At 39.4% G+C, this 26766-nt stretch overlaps 2 protein-coding genes across 5 annotated transcripts in view; both read right to left on the reverse strand.

The window, feature by feature from the left end:
- The window catches only part of LOC131704993 (tetra-peptide repeat homeobox protein 1-like), a 335084-nt gene that overhangs the window by 217107 nt on the left and 91211 nt on the right, over window positions 1-26766 (reverse strand). The gene's annotated exons all lie outside the window — the stretch shown is intronic.
- Window positions 1-26766, reverse strand: part of LOC117965625 (uncharacterized) — a 57747-nt gene that overhangs the window by 18151 nt on the left and 12830 nt on the right. For 3 of the 4 annotated variants that reach the window (XM_059006830.1, XM_059006828.1, XM_059006829.1), the window contains exons 2-14: window positions 22825-22870; window positions 22290-22466; window positions 16363-16583; window positions 15229-15269; window positions 14634-14660; window positions 12054-12200; window positions 11744-11954; window positions 5957-6085; window positions 4743-4890; window positions 3031-3128; window positions 2379-2536; window positions 1616-1690; window positions 1306-1516 (exon numbers count right to left, since the gene is read on the reverse strand). In XM_059006830.1, coding sequence (XP_058862813.1) covers window positions 1306-1516; window positions 1616-1690; window positions 2379-2536; window positions 3031-3128; window positions 4743-4890; window positions 5957-6085; window positions 11744-11954; window positions 12054-12200; window positions 14634-14660; window positions 15229-15269; window positions 16363-16583; window positions 22290-22466; window positions 22825-22855 — 1674 coding nt within the window. In that variant the 5' untranslated portion in view covers window positions 22856-22870. The remainder of the gene's footprint in view (window positions 1-1305; window positions 1517-1615; window positions 1691-2378; window positions 2537-3030; window positions 3129-4742; window positions 4891-5956; window positions 6086-11743; window positions 11955-12053; window positions 12201-14633; window positions 14661-15228; window positions 15270-16362; window positions 16584-22289; window positions 22467-22824; window positions 22871-26766) is intronic. The other variant, XM_059006831.1, reaches the window with a different exon arrangement.

Raw genomic sequence — 26766 nt, forward strand, 5'->3', positions numbered from 1 at the left:
CTCGCGCCCCGTGTGACTCTCCACGCCCCCCAGTTTGCGCACCACTGTCCTAAATGACCAGTTAATGAGGTGACAAGCCACACAGTGGCATTGAGTAAACTCTCTGTGCTGTGAATACCTGCAGTGTTTCATTCTAAACTGTTTCGTAAATGGTCGGAGTGTGGGAAGAAGTGTTTTGTGTTTTGACCCTCATTAAGAAATCTTGGGACCGACAGTCCACTGACTTTTAGCCATTTACTATTAAGTTGTATCAAACGACTTTAAAACTTGGGAACTGTAAAATAAAATATTTTCTAAGCAAGTGTCTAACTATTTTCCATTGGGTCATTCAAGGAAGATAATAATAATAATTGTCAAACTTTTTAATGCCGCTCCACTTCACCTCGTGACATTAATATATACAGTATGATAGAGGCCGGCAGCATGTTTCCAGTACTTTTTCAGTACTGGAAACATAATAATAATAATAATAATAATAATAATAATAATAATAATAATAATAATAAATGCCTTCATTGCTCATTTCTTGTAAAGCACGCCAACATATCTAAATTTTGTTCATTGCGGTTTTCTTTTGAAACTTCTCCAATCACATGAAAATAATTTGTTATTTTCCTCATCTTGATTTGAGAAGTTTTCAAACTGTCTGGAAACGAGTAGCCATCGCACTGATAAATCAGTGAAATTGGCGCGGTATGGGATTTGTAGTTTTAATGTGTCATTAACAGTGGGTAGTGGATACCAATAAACTACATTCCCAGACTACATTACGATTGAGCTATGACAGTTTAGATGTGTGTTTTTTTTTTGTTTGTTTTGTTTTTATTATTTGTAATGTTTTATAATTTCAGGTAAAACAAAAAAAAAAAACGTTTATTTTTTATAGTCAACCTTTAGGAAATTAAAATTTATGTTCGCACAAGCAAATGTTTAATCACATGTGTGACCAAATTAATTGCACTGTAGACCCGTTAGGATGTTTTCTTTCCGATTTAGTTCCTGAGAGGATAGTCTCCGCTGTTATTATTACTGAGGTGTACTTGCCGCTCGCTGTGTAGGTGTTATTGTTTTCTGTAAAACATTGATATCCTGTCAGTTAACCCCTTCCTTTCTACATTTCTACAGTCTCCCTTTCTACATTTTTCTAGCAACATGTAGACTCGTGTCCCCTCGGCTTAAAGCACCTGAACCTCATGTGCACTTGCTGTTTTTTGTCTCTGCTGTTACTGCCAGTGAGATGACAGGACACAGTAATTAAACACACTAGATGAGAAGTGTAGGAGGTGATGGAATTTAAACACTTACATGTTGTGTGACGCTTGTTTCTGCACCTGGTCTCACGGCTTGAATGTTTTGCACTCTGCCGTTGAATTCTTCTCTCCTGAGTTCTGAGAGCACCGAATTTATAAAGCTTGACTTTCCAGAACCCACACTGCCTGAAATAAGAATATTTGTTGTGGAAGCCTTAGGGTGTGGTTGGTGGTTTTTTATTTCTTCTTGAAGTTTCTTGTAAGCACTGTAAAACAAGTAAAAATGAAAAGAAATATCAAACTTTAAAAAGCTCAGTCTTACAAATATTTCAGAAAATACCAAAATAAAAAAACTGATCACTTACTCATCACTAAATTCAACTTCACGCCATGGATTAGGGAGAAGTGGCTCTGGTCTCGGCTCAGGTCTCGGCTCTGGTCTGTGGTAAAGAAGAGACTTTTAATATGATTTACCTCTTGCCAGAGCAGATGACTGTCCTCCCACTGCAGCAGATCTTAAGGCATGTTGTTCTCTGCGTTTACAGAAGTAATGATTAAATTAAAGAAAAACAAACTCTAAAACTATATATATATATATATATATATATATAGATAGATATAGATATATATATATATATACACACACACACACACATATATATATATATCGTATCAAATTATCGGCCGCAAAGGTTATTGCTGATTAATTCAAAGATCATTAATTGACGTTAGAACTAGATTAAAACAAGAGTACTCAAGTAGAGTATTTTAAATATTTTTTTTTTCATAAAATGATAGATTAAACAGTAGATTACATGCTGAATAATTCAGAGCTGCTTATTGACATTTTTTTCTGTTTATGCAAAGCTGACAGTTTAGAAATGGATTTAACAAAGTGTACAAAGAGTATGATTTGAATTTTCATAAATACAAAAAGTAACTCTGTGAGAGCACTGACTGGGTGATACTTCTTGTATCTGGGACCACAGCCTCCTGCTGCTCCCAGTCTCTCTCCAAACAAAGGAATCAACTTCCCTATATACCAAGTGACTATTCTCCGATTAGCAATCAATTAACCAATTCAGTAATGGACCCAGTGTGCTTCAGGTGTGACAGGTGATACTCTACATTCTCTCTTGAAAGGGTTTTGCAGCCATCAGCATTTGAGCAAACGCCTCCAACAGCAGAGTTCCTTTTATTTGGTTAATTTTCATCTCCTCGAAGTAGTTTGAAATCACAATAACGTTGCTCATTGAAATTCTCATCTCCTTTGCTAAGTTTTCAATCTGAAAGAGAATGAATAAAGTATTAGTTTATAAAGAACAGCACATTTCAATGCCTGCTGCATGTGTGTCGTGTGAAACATGCTGTACTTGATGTCCTCCAGAAATACTGCACAGTGATTTTCATTCTGATTTTACAGCTTTTCTTTCTCTATATTTCTTTGTTTTATTGCCACACAAACAATCATTGTTGTATTAATAAACACTTGAATATTTGGGTTGACCTTGACCCATCCAAAAAGGATGGCTGTTTTCTGGACGGTTGGGTTTTACTGCATTTCACCAAAATCAGTTGATGTTTATAAGAAATGATTTTAACTTCATACAGTTCTTCTTTCCTGTATCTAGTGTTTACTTGAAAAAAATATATATAATAAATCACCCATTTATCAGTTCAGGTCTAGTGCTACTTGGACTCTGGGAAACTAAATCTTCTTGAAGAGCCCTGGATTTTATTAGCATATGTTACAATCCACGTTGATATTCTTTTGACTCACCTTTTGTTTTATATCTTTTCTCCTGTACAGATTTTTCAAATCCTCAGTCTTCTCAACAAGTCTATCAACAAATGTAACAAGCAGCTGGCATGGTACTCCTGAAAAGTGATACATTAGAAGTGTTGTTATATAGTGTCTAGTGTGATTGTGGATAGAAAAAAAGAAAGATCATGTTTCAGGTCACTCATCTAATTTAACAGACTTTATTAACATTAATCATCAACAACCTAATGTTCCTTTATCCCTGTAGGTAGGGTTACCCAAGAAAAATGCTAATCAGCATCACTGAAAACAGACCTATTTTTGAGTGTCCAATTATTTTACCCCCAATTTGGAATCTCCAACTATCATCGTTTCTCCTCACCGAACAGCGATCTCCACACAGCACAGCAGATCTGAAGGTTCAGTGGGTATCCTCCTATCCCACAACCAAGCCAACTTCTTTTTTACACCCAGCAAATCGAGAGCGGATATCAGTGAGGTACCAACCTCTGAAGGACAAAGGCCTGCCCTGCAGATCTCTGCCCAGGCTTACCAGCTGTCTGGCCTGTAGAGTTCACTGTGGCCCAATGAGGAGAAACAGTCCCTGCCGGCTTTTCCCTCCCTAACCCGCTGGGAGTGTCAGAGCCAATGCAACGCCCCCTTGGAGTCCCCATCACAGACCGGCTAACTGCACACAGGTAGGATTTGAACCTGCTCTGTAGGACTCATCCTGCACGCCGCGCTGTACTGCTTTTGCCAGATGAGCCACTCGGGGACTCTCCACCAGACCTATTTTTAAGCAGTAATGTTCAACGCAGCAGTCATTACCAGCTAGATAATCTACCACAGTGAGCTGAAGGAAGGACCACTTAACCAAACACAAGGTAAGTTATCTTCAGGTAATAACAACTGCAGAAGATATATTTAAACAATTTTTGGGGAAATGAGAAACTGTGGTGTACTTTTAAGGTGTGGTTTAAGGGTTTTACAGTACTTTGGTCTGGGTGTGTTTAAAGCAAGTTTTAAGATCCTGTTAGTCTTTACAGGGTGTCTAACTGTGATATCACTTACCATGAAGTGTCTCTAATTACTGTGTATTTATGTAGTAGGTACTTAGTAGCAATGCATGTGTACTTGCATGTATGCATAATATAATCCTAACCCTATCTCATCCTATCATCAACCCTAATCATAACTCTACACCTTACCCTAACACACCTAACCTGAACCCTTTTCTGATACAATTGTGCACTTGCATCAAGTACATTGTATTTATGGACACTGTAATTGTGTGAGTACACAGACGTTTATTAGGTAACTACAATGTAAATAAACAAGAGACACACTTAGGGATGGATTTGCTAAGTGGCAGTAAATTGGACAGATTAGTGGCGGTAAATGGAGATTGCTGCGTGCGGTATTTCCCAGTGTGTCACGCCCTATTTACCAATTAGATTCCAATATACAGCATGTACAAATTCAAATTAGCATACAAATTGGGAATGATAACAGTCTGAATCTAGCGCACAGTATTTATTCTATTCTCAACAGGTGAAGGTGTTTACCTGGCGGAGGTGGCAGGGATATATAATATATACAAGAGAGAGAAAGCAAGAGAAGGAGGAAAAGAAACAAAATAAAAAACTATATATATTGTATATCGAGTATATAAAGTATATAAATATTCACACACATAGAAATTGGCACACACAATGCTAATGATATATTACCAGTCTCTCTGAGCATTCTAATGATTTCTTCATAACACCGAATCAAGGCTGGGTCCACAGTTTCATCGGTATGAATTGATATAACCAACACAACACAGTGGATTTTGTCTCGTTCCATTGAGCTTTTTGTTTCCAGAATACCATCAAACTAAAAAATAAAAACAAAAATATGTTTTAGAAAACAGTTTCCATTTCTCAAAAGACACTTAAAATATTACCAAGAAAAGTCCATTTTAAAACAGATTATTGCAATTTTCTTTTTAATGCCTCCAGTTAGTCATCTATATGCATTGAGAAGCAGAGCAGCTATTCAGAGACTGAGGTCTATTAAAATGACCTGCTGGGAATAAATGAACTGAGTTATTAAGTATGGTTAATTATTATTATTATTTATTTATTAGCAGACACCCTTATCCAGGGCAACTTACAATTGTTACAAGTTATCACATTATACATTATTTCACATTATACAGATATCACATTATTTTTTACATACAATTATCCATTTACACAGTTGGGTTTTTTACTGGAGCAATCTAGGTAAAGTACCTTGCTCAATATATATATATATATATATATATATATATATATATATATATATATATATATATATATATATCCTTTGAATAAGGTGTTATAAAAAAACAAGCAGACCACCACATGGCACTTAAAAAAAAAAAAAAAAAAAAAAAAAGTCTCCTTCAGTTGCTAGTTAACAGGATACAAGCTGTTGACAAAATGAATAAATGAACTGACTTAAGCATGGTTAATTGCTGTGGTTTTAACTCACAGTTTTAGCACAATTGAAATAAGCTGTGTTTTCTTTCAGCGTAATAATGGGGAGAATTACCCCTCCCCCCAAAAAAAGCATGATGCAAAGATATGTGTGTGTATGTGTAAAAAGATCCAACATGCTACACCTGACATTCAAAAATTAAAAAGTTAAGAATGTTTGAAAGTTGTATCTACTTCTGACATGAATTTGAATTTTAAAGGAGCTGAAAGCATTAGTTGTGAATGCATGGTGTGTTTGTTTTCTGTATGCCACTGTAAATGATGGAAGAGAGAACTGTATTCACTTGCATTGCATCACGCTGTGTAAAAATAGTATTCAATGATGTTACAGCTGCTGAGCCACTCAAAGGAGCCAATGCGCTTTCAAAATGCTTTCTACAAGTCTTTTACACATCATTGTATTAACATTACTTACATACCTTTGTGCCTTCAGCCACTTCACCATCTATGATCTTCTTTAATATTATCGTGGCATTTACTGTTTTCTCCAATTCAAATCCTGCTGTATCAAAGATTTTGATCTTGTCATTGAATGTGTGGCATCTTAGCTGCAAAGAAATTATACAATGATCATATTTATTATGTGTATGCATTGATGTTATGTGTAACATGCTACAGGTATAGGAACATTAACACTCAAACCCAGAAAACCCAATTTACCTGAAGTGCTACAAAACTTACTTGACTGCGCCACCCCCAGGTTAAATATAGAGCAGAAGGAACTCAATCTGGTCTTTTAACAAGAAGTAATTAACCACATTCGGACAACTGCATGAATTACAAAAGTGCAACTTTTTTTTACAAGCAACAAAAGAATGCATTTAGAATGGATTATGAGTTACAAACATTAAAAAAATCAGAACACATGCAAAACTTCCAAGCACCACTAGATGGAGATTAATATTATGCAGACTCAGAACCGCAGACAAAAATAAAAGGAGTGGGTTAGAGACACGTCAGGCACAGATCTCCTATCACCAAAGCAGGGGCGGATCCAGACTGTCGTGAAGGGGGGATACCTGATACGAAACATAATGTTAAAGTAAACAATATATTGACATTTTCAATGAAAAGGGGGGAGGGGTCTGGCAGGCGCGGACTGGCCATCGGGAAGTGCGGGAGAATCCCCGGCGGGCCGGTCTGTTTGGACCTGCGTGGGCCACTGGTCTACGTTTGATTTATAATTATTATTATTTTTTTCCCCCCCATTACATGCTGAGAATGACGCTGTTATTAACTTGGCAGTCTCGCTCTCTCTCGCGCGCACACATCACCACACCAGTCATCTCTTGGGTAGATCCAATATCGCAATATCTAAGGGGGGCGAGGAGTGGCCACTCGCTGATTGGACTTGCCCGGATTTTCTTAGAACAGGATTGGTCAGCCAGATTTTGTCTTTCGTTTGAACCTCTTGTTTTGATAGTGAATGAGTGTCAGTGTAGAAAATGGAGAGAAAAAGAAAAGGTGGGGCAGAAAAGATTAGAGACAAACGGCGACGGTCTCTCGAGGCAGATGCTGCAAAGTGCACAAAAATAACGGACATGTTCCATAGGCCGGCTGGTAGTAGAGAGAGTGAGGGACGTCAGGATGCCCGTGTTAATCAGCCGACTCAGCCTAAGGAGCCCACTGAAGAAGATGGCGCTGTGGCAGGGTCGAGCACCGCAGGTACAAGCAGTAGAGTTTATGGTTGCATTAAAATAGATTAAAGACTTGGCTGCTCCTCGTACCTAATAACGCCTTGGGTGTGACTATTTACACGATATATCACAGCCTCTCCTACCTTATTGCTTTTATAAAACAGCTACACCAATATTTGTAACGTTAGTCACCTTTTGAGATCTAGTCAGCTATGTATAGCTATGCTAAGCTCCGCTAGCAAATCGACTAGCCGTCCTATGCTAGCTAGCTGGGTTACTAAAAAATAACATTAGCTCAAACATCTCTCTCTCTCTCTCTCTCTCTCCTGGTTACCGCTGATATAAACTGAAACAAAATCATGGCAAGCCAAGCTGATGGTGGCATTAGCCAATTTTTCTTTGTAAAACCATAGCATGACATGCCATTTGGCTATAGTATTGCCCCCTACAGGATTTCACATTTCATGTATTGCATCACACTAACGAAATCCCAAATCTAAAGCAATCGTTTGACATCAACTTGATTGGGTTTGATACTTAGGTCGATGTTGATTAGGTTGTTGCACAAAGATATAATTTATGGAACAGTGAGAAGGCCTAACATTGGCCTATGGTTGAATATAGCACGGCTGGATCGCTGTTTTGACCAATCAGAGAGCAGGACTGGAACTATCCATTTTATAAATCAAACAAGCTATGTTCTTGTGAGTATTCTTTCAAATTATAATAAAGTTTGCTAAAGGTATTAATTTAATTGATTGCTGTTGTTCATTTATGCATATTAAAGCAGATGCAGCTGAGCTTGAGGAGCGAGAGATGGACAGAATGGATGCTGTTGCAGGGTCCAGTGCAGAGAGAACAACAGCTGAGGAAAGAGAAGGAGAGAGAGAGAATATGCAGGCATTTGAAGTGAATGCAGGGTGGGGGTCGGCTGGTAGCTTTGATTACTTCACACGCCCTCAGTCCAAAGAGCTGGACACATTTTTTTGTTATCACCCTAACACAGTGGGACAGACTGAAAATGTCAGCTTGGGATGGATACAGGGTCAGAACAACAAGTGAGATGCCTGAGGAGGATGGAAACAGTGGAGCATGTGAAGAAGAGCTGGAGATAGAGAACAAAACGTGCACTTCATGCACTTCATGCACTGCTGCGACCTCTGCTGGCGACGTAAGGGAGGACAGTCTGTCGGCAATCTTGTGTTTAAAATAATCTGATATGCAATTAGATTATCTACGATATTTTCAATAGGATAGCCTATGATTTGTATCTTCTAGATCATGAAGCCATGATATGGCAGCTGTCATAGCCTATACTTTGCAATACCTAAATCGCCCCTAATATGTTTGAAAACCTGGTAGTAGATATAGCCTACAATGTATAAAGAAGTTTTACCCCAACAATTTACAATTATTGTTTTTTTTACCGATCCTTCTTCATGACGACGCGCTGCGTGCGCTGACTTCATTATTATTTCGGTATGTTGATTTTGATATAAATGTGGGCCGGTGGAGCCGAACTTCCCGGGCCGATTTTTGGTCCCAGTCCGCCCCTGGGGTCTGGACCCCCAGGACCCCCCCACCCCCACACACACACACCCGCCCATGCAAAGGTGCCCAAATGAAGAAAGAAACACACCGTGCAGCAATCAAACAAAACAGAAAAAACAAACGTTAATATAAGCTAGAAAAATCCACGATCCAAAGAATCTAAAATGTGACAAAGCAAAGTGAATAAATCATGCAAACCACACGTAATAAATACCAAAAATAAATACATAAAATAAACAAAGCAACACCCTTCACTACAGATCCCCACACCTGCGAGAGAAGGGAAACGTGCGCCAGAAAACTGGACTCTAACCACCTCGGTTTATTCTATGTAGCAATACAAACAAACACTCAGTTTAAGCATGACTTCACTATTTATCGGGTGTTCTCAATTTACAGACCTAAACACAAGCAAGAGCACACAATAGAATTATACATCACACACAGAATCAAACTCAAATTACACGTCTTGTCCTGACAACACAACCCCTCAGCTCAGACCTGTCAACTCTCTCTTATTTACCAGGAATCTGCTTTATTTTGGACCATTCTCCAAGACAGCTCGCAGGACAGACTTTTTCCCGTATTTCAAATATAATTTGAAAAGGAATTTTCTTTGATAACATTTCAACTTCTAAAATCATGGTGACCGCAGTTCCACACCAGAATATATATTTCAGGATTTAGGTAATCTCTGCGTGAGCGAGACACTGATAGTCCGACAGCCACTACCTTTGACATTATTTCTGATTGGTCCATTGCGACGCGAACAGCACGTAGCAAAATACAAATGAAACAAATGTATTTCATTATTTGCTTGCTTCATTCGCACCACTCTCTTTGCTTGCGTTGTGCATTACCTCATTTAAATCGATAGTTTTAATTATTTTTGATTCGCAAGCTCATGTCCGGTGTTCATAGCTCTTAACATGCAAACCCATGCCCATTGATGAGTTTGATTTGGCTTACACTCCGACTTTTAAGAATGTGTTTTCTAGGAAAAAATATGCAATTTACATTAAATCCGGGGAAAAAATGCCTGTTAACTGTTCACTGCAGTTTCACTGACACACTCACTACTTCAAACATAATTTCTCCGTTTCTACAAGTACTAAAGTGATCATCAATGGCTCATTGAAATGGTAAGAACTTGGCCTAATTAGCTGTCATTTATGTATTTATTTAAAAATGTTCTATCCTTATATATATATATAATTTACAGAACTGTCCCTTTAGTCATACTCGCGCCCCGTGTGACTCTCCACGCCCCCCAGTTTGCGCACCACTGTCCTAAGTGACCAGTTAATGAGGTGACCAGGCCACACAGCGGAATTGAGTAAACTCTCTGTGCTGTGAATACCTGCAGTGTTTCATTCTAAACTGTTTCGTAAATGGTCGGAGTGTGGGAAGAAGTGTTTTGTGTTTTGACCCTCATTAAGAAATTTTGGGACCGACAGTCCACTGACTTTTAGCCATTTACTATTAAGTTGTATCAAACGACTTTAAAACTTGGGAACTGTAAAATAAAATATTTTCTAAGCAAGTGTCTAAGTATTTTCCATTGGGTCATTCAAGGAAGATAATAATAATTGTCAAACTTTTTAATGCCGCTCCACTTCATCTCGTGACATTAATATATACAGTATGATAGAGGTCGACAGCATGTTTCCAGTACTTTTTCAGTACTGGAAACATAATAATAATAATAATAATAATAATAATAATAATAATAATAATAATAATAATAATAATAATAATAAATGCCTTCATTGCTCATTTCTTGTAAAGCACGCCAACATATCTAAATTTTGTTCATCGCGGTTTTCTTTTGAAACTTCTCCAATCACATGAAAATAATTTGTTATTTTCCTCATCTTGATTTGAGAAGTTTTCAAACTGTCTGGAAACGAGTAGCCATCGCACTGATAAATCAGTGAAATTGGCGCGGTATGGGATTTGTAGTTTTAATGTGTCATTAACAGTGGGTAGTGGATACCAATAAACTACATTCCCAGAGTACTTTACGATTGAGCTATGACAGTTTAGATGTGTGTTTTGTTTTTGTTATTTTAATATTTGTAATGTTTTATAATTTCAGGTTAAAAAAAAAAAAAAAAACACGTTTTTTTTTTATAGTCAACCTTTAGGAATTTCTAGTGGCGCACGTGCGCCTAAATTAAAATTTACGTTCGCACAAGCAAATGTTTAATCACATGTGTGACCAAATTAGTTGCACTGTAGAGCACTGTTGGGATGTTTTCTTTCCGATTTAGTTCCTGAGAGGATAGTCACCGCAGTTATTATTGAGGTGTACTTGCCACTCGCTGTGTAAGTGTTATTGTTTTCTGTAAAACATTGATATCCTGTCAGTTAACCCCTTCCTGTCGACGTTAAAAGCTTGTTTTAACGTTGTCTTTATTATGCTGACCAGAGACCAGCGCTTACAACTGTATTGTCAAATTTTCGACATTTTCTTTAAATACTCAAATTATTAAACCTAAACCTGGATAGTAGAACGAGACCCGGGTAGCGTCGGGTAATTTATCCGGGTTTTTGGGTACTCGTGTCGACCTCTAATATATACCATCCTGAAAAAAAACCATAAGGAGAGTCCCCCCTGACCATGTCCACATCGGTTTCTCAGTTTCACATTCATTTTCTCTGCCATTTGTTTTTATTTTGCAGTGAAGCAGGTAGTCACATGACTTTTCCCACAACTTTCATTGGTTGAATAATTTTATGATGTAATGTTGCTTCTACAAAATCAAAAGTCCTTTTAAGTCGCTTGCAACAAAGTTGCTCAAAATTGTAGCTTCCACATCACTTTCTACAAAAACAATCTTCCTTTCTACATGTTTCTAGCAACATGTAGACTAGCGTCCCCTCGGCTTAAAGCGCCTGAACCTCATGTGCACTTGCTGCTTTTTTCTCTGCTGTTACTGCCAGTGAGATGACAGGACACAGTAATTAAGCACACTAGATGAGAAGTGTAGGAGGTGTTGGAATTTAAACACTTACATGTTGTGTGACGCTTGTTTCTGCACCTTGTCTCGTGGTTTGAAAGCTTTGCACTCTGTCGTTGAATTCTTCTCTCCTGAGTTCTGAGAGCACAGAATTTATAAAGCTTGACTTTCCGGAACCCACATTGCCCGAAATAAGAATATTTGTTGTGGAAGCCTTAGGCTGTGGTTGGTGTTTTTTTATTTCTTCTTGAAGTTTCTTGTAAGCACTGTAAAACAAGTAAAAATGAAAAGAAATATCAAACTTTAAAAAGCTCAGTCTTACAAATATTTCAGAAAATACAAAAATAAAAAAACTGATCACTTACTCATCACTAAATTCAACACCACGCCATGGATTAGGGAGAAGTGGCTCTGGTCTCGGCCCTGGACTCGGCCCTGGACTCGGGTCTAGTCCGTGGTAAAGATCAGATGATTGTTCTCCCACTTGAGCAGATATGAAGGCATGTTGTGCACTGCAAATACAGAAGTAATGATTAAATTAAAGAAAAACAAACACACACACACACACACACATATATATATATATATATATATATATATAATCGTATCAAATTATCGGCTGCACACTCACCATGTCATTTAAAAGACGGACATGACAACTGTTGCCTTTAAAATTCAGTTCATTTTATTTATATAAAAAAACTTAAACAAACAAACGCACGCGTTTCATCACGTCTGTGCCTTCATCAGGTTTGAGGTTTAAATTTTCTTTGTAGTTTGTTGAGAATCTACCATCATCTTGAACCCGGACACGCTGTTTGTAATCCACGTGAACTGTTATGTTCAGAGTCTCACAACTCTGAAACTAGACTTTGTGTTCGTAAACTTTTGTTTGCTGTTTCTTCTTAATAAAACTCTAAAAACACAACCAGAGAGGTTTCGTGTTTCATCCACGTCTGCAGCGTGCAGGAACAGTCTGCACTCGCAGGTCAGCAGAACAGCAGCAGCAGCATTAAGGGCTATTCAGAGTCCAGGACGCGCAACCTACTCGCGGTACAACCTACTCTTGAGATGTGTGAGGCGCAAGGTGTAGACACGCGCATCAATTCGTTAAGTTGAAATTTCTGAACTTTTTATGCGAGGCGCTTCCTCGTCCACAGCAGAAACCTTGGACGATTTTGAAGAAAAGCTAATTGAGGAGGTTAGGAAGTATAGACATCTATACGATTCCTCTTTTAAAACACAAAGACAGTGAAATGTGCAATAACTCATGGAAGGAAATTGCTAATAATATTGTGTGACAGAAAGACAATGATTCTTGGTGGTAAATTTCCCTCCTGACCTGTGAGGGCGCTAATTAATGGGAACAGAGTACCCTGGACTGTTTGGCCTGACAATTTATTACTAGGGTTAAAAGGGGGTGGAGCTTCGATGCACTAACTCATCGACATGGAAGGGAAATGATGTGGCAGTCGTGGATTGAAGGAGCGACTGCAATCGTTTACCAAGGGGTCACGTGTGACGGTACAAATAGGTGTCGAAGCAACGTAATCTGTTCCCTCAGTTATGGTTAAGGAACGACCCGGAAGGACCAGTATTGTGAAAGAGTATCGTGAGTGTTTTGTTTTGTCACCTCTAAAAATACTGTTTGTAATTATTTAGACGGCTAACACGATCTGGAGCTGTCGCCAAAGGCCAGCACCAACCTGGACAACATCACTGCACTTTGTTTCATTAAGTACTGTATATTCACTACGAGCACTCGAGCACGCACTGTGGACTTGTTTCTGTTACGTGTGGGTGAATAAGAACGGGACTGTTTATTATTTGGGAACCAACCGTGGATTTAAACAGAGCAACACGCGCCGCTGTATTGCCTGTTAATATTGTTTATTATTTACTGTTGTTACGCCATCAGGCAACTGGATTACAAACCATTAAACACCCTTGCACCTGGATTATAATAGTCTGTCTTTTTATTGATCACCTGCACCTGCACACTGTTAACCACTTTGTTACATATTGGTAAAGACGTCAAAGTCTGTAGGGAGAAATGGAAGTATATAAGCGATTGGTGCGCGTCTTGAGATGTGTGAGACGCAAGGTGTAGACGCGTGCATCAAATCATTAAGTTGAAATTTTGTAACTTTTTACTTCCATTTCTGTAGGGAGACATGGATGTATATACACGACAGATATGCTAAATAAGAAAAAAAATGAGGGGAAAGAGTGGGGACGCTCGTGGAAGTAAGAAAACACCAAAATATACTGAACCTTTGAGCTGGCTATCAGAATTTATCAAACACAGGGACACATATTTAAATGTGTCAGAGCAGGATGATGAGGTATGTATTGAAATAAATAAATCAAACAAGTACAGTATACGCAGGCTTGCCATAAGGCATTAAGGAGTAGGAGTAATAAGAAATAAACAAGTACGTTAAATATTCATGAACAGAAAATAATTCTAGCTTGAGAGAATCTTTACCCCATCTCACTTTCATGTCTTTGTCACAAAATAAAAACACATTTTTCCGTCGTAATATTATTTAACTTGGAATATGATAATGTGGCACGTGTATCTTTAATAATTTGCCATATTATAAGTTTATATATATAGGCTAGATATAATTACGTATTCACAGATGAACTTGAAGATAATTGTTAGACTTGTTTGATAGATACAGTCATGTTAATGTCTTATTCAGTATTACTCAGTTTGAGTTAAAAGTAATAATATACTGTACTTTGACATAACAATGAAGTTTGAAACCTTTGTTTCCAATGTTTTTTCTTACGATTATTATTTTATTACAAGTAGCCTATGCTGTGAAGAAGTTATGATTTATTATTTCAGAACCCAGCACCACCAGACAATGCTGAAGAGAGTGAAAGTATTTGCAGCAACACAGAAAGTGCATCTGTAGGTCAGCTAGATTACACACCTGTACAAGACTCCCAGGATGAATAAGCTAGAAAAGAAGAGAAAGAGTTTAGATCCTGTGGAAGAAGCTTTGCTAGACAGGCTAAAACATATAGATACATCAAAAGAAAAAAACGAGGATGACTTTTTTGCAAAATTCATCTCCGTTTCTCTCAGCAAACTCTCTGAGTAAAGTAGGTCCCTGGCAAGGTTCTGAATTCATCAGCTTCTGTATGACAATGAGCAGATGGATTGCACCCAGACCTTGGCGCATACTCCCTCAAATGTGCCATTAAAACTCCAGTACGTCACACACCTCTACTGCATACTTCCCTGAGGAATCCTCTGAAGAGCATCTTTCCCAAACCGGTCTGCACTTACCATATGCAAAAAACTGGCATTATACTGACTTATAAATATCCTACAAAAACTAATCATTGGAATGTAAATGCTGCCAATTGTTGACATTCACTTACAAAATTATAAAACTGTATTATTTGGTGTGTTGGGTATAATATTGTTACCGTAAAGGACTGGGAACTATTGCTGCTCTAGGGTGCTGTGACTCTACTTGGAGCAGTATTAGTAAAGCTCAAGGAAAACCTAATAGTACTTACCATGAGAAGAGGAAGCAGCAGTACCCGAAGGCCATGTTCTTCTAAAGGAAACAAAAAAGAAGGGGATATTGCATGGGAAAAGGGTAGCATTGATATGAAATGCTATATATCTTTATTTTTTAAAAGACTGTCCAATGTTTTCTGTAGTGTTTTAAAACTTAAGTTTCATTTTATTTCTTTTGAGCGACAGCTTCTCGTATTGCTGGCTGAGGGCTCAGTGCGGTCATGAGAAAGAACGTGTGCACGCGTGTGTCCGTCCTGGTATTTAGAGCTGCAGGGGCGTGTGCCCATTGATGAATAGGACTGGGAACTACTGCTGCTGTAAGGGTGCTGTGACTACTAGAGGTTTTTTTTCTCTTACAGGCCAGTTTGAATGCATGCTCTATGCATTTATTAATTTTATTTTTTTGTTTTGTTCTTGTTTTGCCTGTAAATACTTTTGACTGTCCCTTGCTTTTAAACCACACCAGCTGTGGTCTTGAGGAGCTCTCTCTGTTTTGTGAAGATTTTTTTCAAATAAATATAAACTGTTTTGGGACTTTTGTTGTGTGAGAACTTCTCTTCAGTCTTCAACACCATCAGGACCCTTCCTTTAGCCTGCTGATCCTTAACTATACAGGATAACACCCACTAACTTTCAGAAGTTTTCACAGAAACATATTGTACATTTCATCTTGAGAATTACAATTATATTACTTGATATTCTACAGTAGATGTGTTCTATTTCCAGTGCAGTATTTATCACCTTGATTGAGTGAGTCACTGCAGCTCAGTTTCAGAGAAGATCTACATACTGTAGCACTAGTGTCTGATTAGCATGTTACAGAAAAGCAGCCAGAATCTGTGCACATTAGCTTGTACAACAGCCAGCCAGATCACATGAAAGTAGTCAATAAAAGAAATGTCACTCTGCTTTCTGTCTGGTGTTTAAACAGGATATATTATATATTCTTTATTTCTCAGCCTCCTGAGCCCCTTTCCAATTACCCTTTTATCTAAACTCACCTAACCAAAGATAGAATAAGCAGATCAGACAATGTAATGTCTGTTGCAGGCAGCTAGAACAGTAGAGCAGCTCCTAAACACAGACCTATCAAACAATAAAGAATGACAATTATATTTAAAGCTTCTTACTGTTTGCAGCTCTTTTATTAAGTGAACAAGCTTCTCCACAGACTTCTTGTTTTCCTCACAGTCACACAGTTGTTGCTTACAGTTCTTTTCAAACCAGTAGCATGCAATGATGGGTAACTCATTAGGGATCCCCAAGGGCCGGGGTCTGGAGTAGAGATCACTGGAGTCTGTATTTTCATATCGTGTTGATTTCCTAAATACAACCACAGCAGCATAGGAATCTTAAAAACAAAACAAAACAGAACTTGTTTTTAGTTTAAAAAATGTACAACCCATCCAAGTTTTCTACAGTCAGCACTCACATATCCCACCCTATAACATTGTGACTTCAGTGACAGATAAACTAGTGTGACACATAATTGATTATTTCATCTACACACAAACACACACACACATTTCAAATGGAAAGAAAAAATATGTCTTGGGTTTGAAGAACTGTACAGGGAGACTTTGGCACTGTTGCTGTTTTCTTATTTTTTCTTATATCTGACACATCACAAGAGATGGCTCATGAGGATGGTAGATCGTTCATGGAAGATTTGATTCAGCAGGGTCAAGGCAGGATATTTACAGCAATCTGTCTCGAATGTTTAACTATCTGAAGACGGTCCTCCTGTTAGTTTTATTTTTCATCAGGAGGGGTCTTTCATTGATTCTGTCATTGAAATTTGTTCGCGCACGAGTTGGGGGAATAACACAGCAGTAAAAGACAAAAACATGTCAGTTTTTTCAGGGAACACAAAAAAGATACAACGTCAAATACACAACTGAAAGGACTGTGTTTCAATGTAATGTAGGTGGTTTTGTTGGTACACTACTATATTTTTAACAGAAGTATTTTAATTCAAAAGATATGATTCAGAAAATATCATTTGCCAAAAGAGACGACACGTGGACTGTAATACAGGACATACTTTTAAATCCAGTACACATTGTAGCAGTATATAAAATTCCCCATTAGTGACTCAACAGCAAAATTAAATTAAAGATTAAAAGAAACACCAGTTTCCAGAACTAAAACAGTACACAAAGTCAATATTAAAAATGGCAGAATATAGTGCTTGATAAGGCCCTGATGTCACAGTTCACTTGCAAATGAAAATGCACAAAAGCAACTAAAGATCACAGATTGAAAAAAAAATAATCAGAGTATCTAAAACTAATGATTAAGTTGTACATTATTATTATTATTTATTTCTTAGCAGTCGCCCTTATCCAGAGCAACTTAGAATTGTTACAAGATATCACATTATTTTTACATACAATTACCCATTTATACAGTTGGGTATTTTACTGGAGCAATCTAGGTAAAGTACCTTGCTCAAGGGTACAGCAGCAGTGTCCTCCACCAGGGATTGAACCCACAACCCTCCAGTCAAGAGTCCAAAGCCCTAACCACTACTCCACAGTCGCTGGTATGGAGCGCCATTTGTGCCAAAACTGTCCAGCCATTAATTTGTCAATTTGTTTGTCAATTTAATTGGTTAATTCATGAATTGGTCAATTTGTCCAGCAATTCGTCCATAAATTTTCAACTCATACAGTAATTCATAAACGTATTTGTTAATTCATCTAATAACTCACTAATTAATTTGACAATTCATTAATGCGAAACGCTGTAAGGACTTTAGTGTGATGCGTTTGTTCGGCGCTTGACCTGCAAATTTCCGATCAACCAGACGAACTTCCCTGCAAACTTCCCAACAAACAGACAAACTTCCAACTATCAGTCTGGCACTGTGCCGAAAACACTGCAACCTTTCTAGCCAATGGGAGCACACACTAATATTTTAACCAATGAATATCCAGCCCCACTCAAAACTGCTTCAGCCAATAATATTGCAGTTTATTAGAAAGGGCGTTTCAAAAGATATTCTATTGAGCAAGATACTCGACTCTGCTGATTTTCAATGGAGACTTCCGTCTCACTGCACGCAAAGCATGGTGGTATATACAGAGAGCTCGGGAAAAAAGATTCTATGGAGAGTCAATGGAGGAGTAAGAAATGTTGCTGGTTTCCGCCATGTTAAAAAAAAAACGCATGAAACTTTTGAAGTAGATTTCACATTTGCCCAAGGCCTTTTGAAAAAAACGGCAACATTAGCAAATTATGACAATACATAATTATTATGAAAAATGCTGTTTTCTGAGCACTGTCCATGGCGCATGCGCAGTAAATACAGTTACTGCTGATCGCACATGTCATCAATGATAATATCTTCTGACAGCTTTTGGAAAGGGGTAACGAGAAATTTAAAAGCTGTATCATATCAGATATATTTTATTACTATTTTTGTGTATGTTAATTATTTGTGAATCATTTTATACCAAATATACGGATGAACATTACATTTTTTTAACCTACTTTGTCCAAGTAGCTACTGTTAGTTTGTTCACTGTACTATATTGCTGTGTCTTGATAATATTTTATGTTGTAATGTTATGTATTTCTAAAGTAACTGGTGTTACCGGACTGTTAAATGATTTAATGAACATGTTTCTTTAGAGCGATGTTTCTGCACATGCGCCACCGAACGGGACAACGCTCAGAAAACAGCGTTTTTCATAATAATTACATATTGTCATAATTTGCTAATGTTGCCGTTTTTTTCAAAAGGCCTTGGGCAAATGTGAAATCTACTTCAAAAGTTTCATGCGTTTTTTTTTTAACATGGCGGAAACCAGCAACATTTCTTACTCCTCCATTGACTCTCCATAGAATCTTTTTTCCCGAGCTCTCTGTATATACCACCATGCTTTGCGTGCAGTGAGACGGAAGTCTCCATTGAAAATCAGCAGAGTCGAGTATCTTGCTCAATAGAATATCTTCTGAAACGCCCTTTCTAATAAACTGCAAAATTATTGGCTGAAGCAGTTTTGAGTGAGGCTGGATTTTCATTGGTTAAAATATTAGTGTGTGCTCCCATTGGCTAGAAAGGTTGCAGTGTTTTCGACACAGTGCCAGATTGACAGTTGGAAGTTTGTCTGTTTGTTGGGACGTTTGCAGGGAAGTTTGTCTGGTTAATTGGAAATTTGCAGGTCTGTACAGCCTTTCGTATTAATGAATTGACAAATGAATTAGTGAATTATTAGATGAATTAACAAATACGTTTATGAATTACTGTATGAATTGACGAATTTATGGACAAATTGACCAATTCATGAATTGACAAACAAATGGACAAATTAATGGCTGGATAGTTTTGGCACAAATGGCGTGCCATACGCTAGTCTGGTTCTCCTTGTTTTGACTACACTTTCATCAGTTGAAACTGAAGGAATCGCTGTGTAAATACACAATAAGACCAAAAAAAAACAACGCGGGCTGTGACGGATAATTGAATTAATTGTAACATTGAAGAGATGAGCTTTGTATCATAAAACTCGTGACAGAGTTGGAAATCGCATGGTATGGGTAAGTGCATTAATTTGTTACATACCCATTACTTCAATTTGGCGCTGCAGCGTTTATTTTAAATTGATCAAAAGGACTGCAGCCCTTAAACAAGGGCTGTCTTTATTAATAATACTATGCTTTATAAACTCTGAAATATTTTATTAAATGATTTAAGGCATTTTAGAAACGGCGCCATGAGATGCTCCGATCTGTAGCTCTATACTCGTGTGTTTTGGGTGCTTGAATACAGTACATTTACTGACAGTTAACAAGTACCTATCAGGTGGGAGTTGAGAGGTCAGGGGAGTACTGAACCAGTGAATCAGGAGTGTGCATTGGTTGCTATAGGGCGGGACAAGAAGAGGAGAGAGAACGGTATTTGAGTGTGATGCAATTGTTTTTCTTAAGGAAAAATATTACCTCTGAATATCGGTTTGAGTTCTGTTGAAACTAAAATATATCCTACTCGTTTTTTTTTTTTCTCACTGTAATTTACCTGCTTGTTTGTAATTCTTCTCATAGATAGTAAGCAAGTTATATATAATATTGTGAAACGATTGCACCACTCACAGGTTCGTGCCCCTTTAAAATTACGACCCAGGACAGAGAAATGGAGTTTTAAGTGCGGTTGCGCTATTTTTAATTAACACACAAATAAACAAAAACACAAAATAAACACCTAACTCCCACTGGAGCGCTAACTAAACAGGATTTTTCCCTTACTAATACGCAGGACGGCTAAGCCGTTTACCTGCCCCACACACAAAAACCACCCTGGCTTAACACAGTACTTACTCACGACTGCTCGGAAGCAGAGCACCTCATCTGCCTCCTTCTACTCAGCAGCCGCCCCGTGCAGACTGGCTGCACGTCTTAAATACCCTGCCCCCGGTTCTAATTTTTAATCACCCCCGGGTGCAGGGACAATACAATAAAACAATTAACAAAAGTGATTAACTAAAAAGCAAAACAATTAAACAATACAACAAGGTGCATTTTCTCTTCAGGGAGGTTTTAACCCCATCCCTGCTGTCTCACACAACCTGCTGCCTTACTATATATATATATATATATATATATATATATATATATATATATATATATATATATATATATATAATTGTACAGGACTAAAATTCTAATTGAATAAAAAACAAAACAACTAAACCCCCTACAAGAAGATATCTTCAGTCAGCTTTCGGATAGCGCTTAGAGTGACCGGCAAAGCTCTAAGTTCCTGAGTTTATGTTTTCACCATCCAAGCTGACAACGAGGTAAACAGACAGTCCTTGTTTTATCCCCTGCTGTGTTGGCACGGAACTCTGCTGGAAAAAAAGGGACGTGAAGGACTGCTGTGCTGTAAGTAGATTATATCTTGGGTTGTCTGTCAGGACTGTACTACAAAATAACATTTACTTACTAAGGTGGGTGTACATTAGTTTGTATTACATGCTGGATTCAGGTTGCAGTCTCTTTGGGGGTGTCATGTACATAGGCATAGGTCTCTTTCCTCATTTTTTGAGCAGGGGTAGAAAAAATATACCTTTACGTTTCTTTATTGAGTGAGGCGTTAATTCGAGGGCGACATTAATTCGAAGTAATAAGATATATGTGTAATGGGGATTGATTTTATTCTTGATACAAGGGCGGTAAAACGTGACTGACGTGTATCTGGGTAACGGATATCCGAGTGCTGACTGTATTAACGTGACATTTTTGCTCCTTGCTGATTTGTGGTGTCAAGTTTAAATACGTACAAGCTCCAGGTTGGGTTTACTACTGTTAAAAGTTTAGCCATTCACTGAGTATTTAAACTAACCCAGAAAGCATTATCTTTCTGTTTCTCTTTTTTCAGCTTTGGTACTAAAGGGTGAGCTCTGCTTTGAAAGGACTTGCACACACAGCGTAGTTCATCAGAGGAAGGCTACCCACCACCAGACATGGATCTATATTGTATGCCAGAAAGTTTCACTGTATTACAAGCCCCACAGAAATCCTGTTTTTTATTGATGGTAGAGGTAGACACATACAGTAAAGCATGGTTTATTTAAATTACAGGTACAAGTATTTAATTACATTTTTTAAAAGCTCTGTACCAGCATAGTGTATGATGAAGCAAATAAAGTAGTTTTATATCAATCCAGGTGCAGTATCTAACTTGGGTATTTGATTTAATTTAATATAGGATGTATTTATTGTGCTGTGATAATTTCTAGTATATTGAAGTCCATCTCAGTACCAGCTCAACAGTGGCACCAGCCAGATTTAATTGAATTTACATTTTCGCTGCAGGGGGAGGTTGGGGTATTTAAAGTGGCAGTATAAACGAGTGTTCTGTTGCTTCATCTTTCTAGCAATAATTTGCTAATAAGAGGCAATAACAAGGATTTGAAAGCCTTGGATATGAAACCTTAAAAAATGTAATATATTAGAGTCTCATCCATTTCCAGTTCAGCTATGTGACAGGTATGGTTATGCATTTTGCAGCTTTATTAAAGAGATGTTCAATTAACATGACTAATATACTTACTGATATTTCCAGCACTATTCAGTGCACTCTTAATGTCATGAAAAACCCGGGTAACTTCATGAACATAGAGAAAAGACGGAATGTCAGTACGAACTGATACTTTACAATTTCCTTTTTCTTCAATCTCCTTTGTAAATTGTTCACAGATCTCTGTATTTCGTCCTCCATGTTCACACACTAAAATTCAGAAACAAAAAGAAATACAGCCGATTGATATAAATGTACAACAGTTTCTTACAGCACAGCCAATTTCCTTTCCGCACCTTTCCTCTTAATTGTAATAACTTTCCTTTTTACTATTATGTTTAGCCAGGGAGATGTATATTGGTCAATTATCTACATCCTCAGAATTGACTCTTGTTTTATTATTATATCTCCAGGATGTTTCTATTCCTGAGTCAGCTCTCCACCTGCCCTTGAATTTGGGCTTGATTCTGATCAGACAAGAAGGGAACATTTACAGAGCTGAATCCAGCTACTCCAAAAACAAACTCAATATAGTTTTATTTTATGAAGTACATATAAATGACATTACCTTTAAACTCTCTGGTTTGAACCCATGCCATTTTATTCTTCCTCTCCTATAAAGAAAAATCACAAACTTTGCATTTACCCTCAATGCTAATCTTATATAAGAACAGTACAACTCTTAACACTACTGAATTAAACTAGATGCCATTCATATTCATGTCTATCTTTTGAGCGGCAACTCACGTTGTCAGTTAATTTATTTTGATATGTATTTATTTGTCTCTATTAGACATAAACACTGCCCTTTATTACTGTATGAAACTAAAATAATTACCCAACTCTACTTGTACATTAGTAAATGATGTTTGTAGAGGTCGGTCATCATGCTTTGTTCAATATATTTTTTAAACTTGTAAAATTAAATAAAATAAAAAAATAGCGTGGAGTAGTGGTTAGGGCTCTGGACTCTTGACCGGAGGGTCGTGGGTTCAATCTCAGGCGGGGACACTGCTGCTGTATCCTTGAGCAAGGTACTTTACCCACATTGCTCCAGTAAAAAAAAAAAAAACACAACAGTATAACTGGGTGTGGCAGGGTGACTGGTGATCTGACGTCAGGCAGAAGCAGGAAGAGAAAATAAACTGACACCAGGGAGTACTGCAGGTAAAAGAAAGAATCGGCTGGCTGCCGTTTTTATTAATAACAAAAATAAATAAAATATTTTTACAAAAAGAAAACGTGCTCACAGAGCAAACTAAAAGGGTAAACACAAAATATAAATAAACTGTACAGGTCAGGCTGGGCAGTCGCTGTCACTGTTCCTGTAATAGTATATTTAAATGTTTACGATATTGTTTTCTCACGTTCTCTCCTCTGAACTCCCACCCGGAGCTGGAGAGCTGCAGTCTTTTTATATCGTGGCCAAGCGGTTTAACCAGCTTGTAATTAATTATCCTATTACCCCTCGGCCACAATCTGCACGTGTTTATTAATTAATGCTACGCCATCAAAATACAAAACAACCGGCGCTTCGCCGTCATATAAATACAATAAAAATAAATAAACAATACAAAATAACACAGGGGCGGAGGGGGACCCCGCTCTAAAATAAAATAAACAAAACAATGTACAGGGCTGCTCGCCCTGTTACACTGGGTATCAGAAGATGTATGTAAAAAATGCTAATTGTAAGTCGCTTTGGATAAAAGCATTAGCCAAATAAAATGTAATGTAAAAGAACGGCTGAAGCTGATAGTTTGCAAAATCAGATAAAAACTTTTAATATATGGGTAATCAGGATAATACATCATAATTATTTACAAAGGTCTGTTAATTGTTGCTGGTTAAAAACTGCAGCACCAAGCAACACACATGGTACTTGGTGCTGCATTTGAGAGCAACTTTTGTGTTAGTTCTCGTGGCATAAAGATAGCGCGTCTGTACTGGAATCTGCACAGTCAGGTTCATTCCTGACTTACATTATCAGGTTTTTTATTTATTTATTTATTTATTTATTTGCTTGCTACATATTACAACGTGTCATTGGTCTGGCTGTAAATGGTGGGGGTATTTGTTGTAATGGGGGAGCTCTGACCAGCTGCTGCTGTATGTGTGTGTGTGTGTGTATGTGCGTGTGTGTGTGTGTGCGTGTGTGTGTGTGTGTGTGTGCCTGTGGGCGTGACTGCAGGCTGCGCCTGTGACATAACCGACAAGGGACCGGCTGAGCAGAGGTTGGCTGAGCAGCGGTTGCATCATAGGCTGAACCTGTTCATTAATGTTTTTGTCCCTCGTGCATTTTCTGTTTTGTTTATTTCGTGTACCGGGTTCTCTTAGTTAGCAAAATAAGATGAAAACTTTTCGGGATAACACATAATTAAAATTCCGTTACTGGTTAAAAACTGCAGCACTTTAAATGAAGCAATCAGCTCAATAATTAAGCTAAAAAGGAAGGGAAACGGTTCCCTTTTTTTTTGTGTGAACTCCAATAACCCTACGTTATCTTTCCCCAGTCAAATCGTAGAGTGCCTAAATAACCACGGTAATTTGCCATAATAAAAAACAGTAATGAAAAAGAAAAATGTAGAACATTAAAAAGCGCAACCAGATATAGTCAATGAAAGACAACACATTATTCAAATTCTTTGTCGTATTATATATTTAAGGTAAGGCAAGTTTATTTTTCCGTTAAAAGTGCTCCCGGCTATAATGTTCTGCCGCCCGGCTGTACAGAATTCCTGGGAGAAGCCTGCATTACCATGACAATCCACAGCCAAAGCTAAAACAACAACGTTACAGTGACGACCCAGAATCGAAAAGAAACAAGGCCCCCCCCACACACACACTGCCCGCAAAACCTCCCCACACACACACACACTGCCCCCACAACCCCCCCTAACACACACTACCCCCACAACCCCCCCCAAACACACACTACCCCCACAACCCCTCCCCACACACACACACAGCCCGCAAAACCTCCCCACACACACACACACTGCCCCCACAACCCCCCCAAACACACACTGCCCCCACAACCCCCCCCAAACACACACTACCCCCACAACCCCTCCCCACACTGACACACTGCCCGCAAAACCTCCCCACACACACACACTGCCCCCACAACCCCCCCAAACACACACTGCCCCCACAACCCCCCCCCAAACACACACTGCCCCCACAACCCCCCCCAAACACACACTACCCCCACAACCCCTCCCCACACACACACACTGCCCACACAACCCCCCCAAACACACACTGCCCCCACAACCTCCCCACACACACTGCCCCCACAACCCCCCCAAACACACACTACCCCCACAACCCCTCCCCACACACACACACTGCCCCCACAACCCCTCCCCACACACACACACTGCCCCCACAACCCCCCCCAAACACACACTACCCCCACAACCCCTCCCCACACACACTGCCCCCACAACCCCCCCCAAACACACACTGCCCCCACAACCTCCCCACACACACACTGCCCCCACAACCCCCCCCCACACACACACTGCCCACACAACCCCCCCCAAACTCACACTACCCCCACAACCCCTCCCCACACACACACACTGCCCACACAACCCCCCCCAAACACACACTACCCCCACAACCCCTCCCCACACACTGCCCCCACAACCCCACAACCCCCCCCAAACACACACTGCCCCCACAACCTCCCCACACACACTGCCCCCACAACCCCCCCAAACACACACTACCCCCACAACCCCTCCCCACACACACACACTGCCCACACAACCCCTCCCCACACACACACACTGCCCCCACAACCCCCCCCAAACACACACTACCCCCACAACCCCTCCCCACACACACTGCCCCCACAACCCCTCCCCCACACACACTGCCCCCACAACCCCCCCCAAACACACACTGCCCCCACAACCTCCCCACACACACACTGCCCCCACAACCCCCCCCCACACACACACTGCCCACACAACCCCCCCCAAACTCACACTACCCCCACAACCCCTCCCCACACACACACACTGCCCACACAACCCCCCCCAAACACACACTACCCCCACAACCCCTCCCCACACACTGCCCCCACAACCCCCCCCAAACACACACTGCCCCCACAACCTCCCCACACACACACTGCCCCCACAACCCCCCCCCCACACACACACAGGCCCCACAACCTCCCCCCACACATACTGCCCCCACAACCTCCCCCCACACACACATAGGCCCCACAACCTCCCCCCCCACACACACACACAGGCCCCACAACCTCCCCCCACACACTGCCCCCAGAACCTTCCCCCCCCACACACACAGCCCCCACAACCCCCCCACACACACTGCCCCCCACACACACAGCCCCCACACACACAGCCCCCACACCCTCCCCCAAAACACACTGCCCCCACAAACACACTGCCCCCCACAACCTCCCCCCCCACACACACAGCCCCCACAACCCCCCCACACAAACTGCCCCCCACAACCTCCCCCCACACAC

This window comes from Acipenser ruthenus, chromosome 34 (genome assembly GCF_902713425.1).
Source record: "Acipenser ruthenus chromosome 34, fAciRut3.2 maternal haplotype, whole genome shotgun sequence".
In the NCBI taxonomy this organism is placed as follows: Eukaryota; Metazoa; Chordata; class Actinopteri; order Acipenseriformes; family Acipenseridae; genus Acipenser; species Acipenser ruthenus.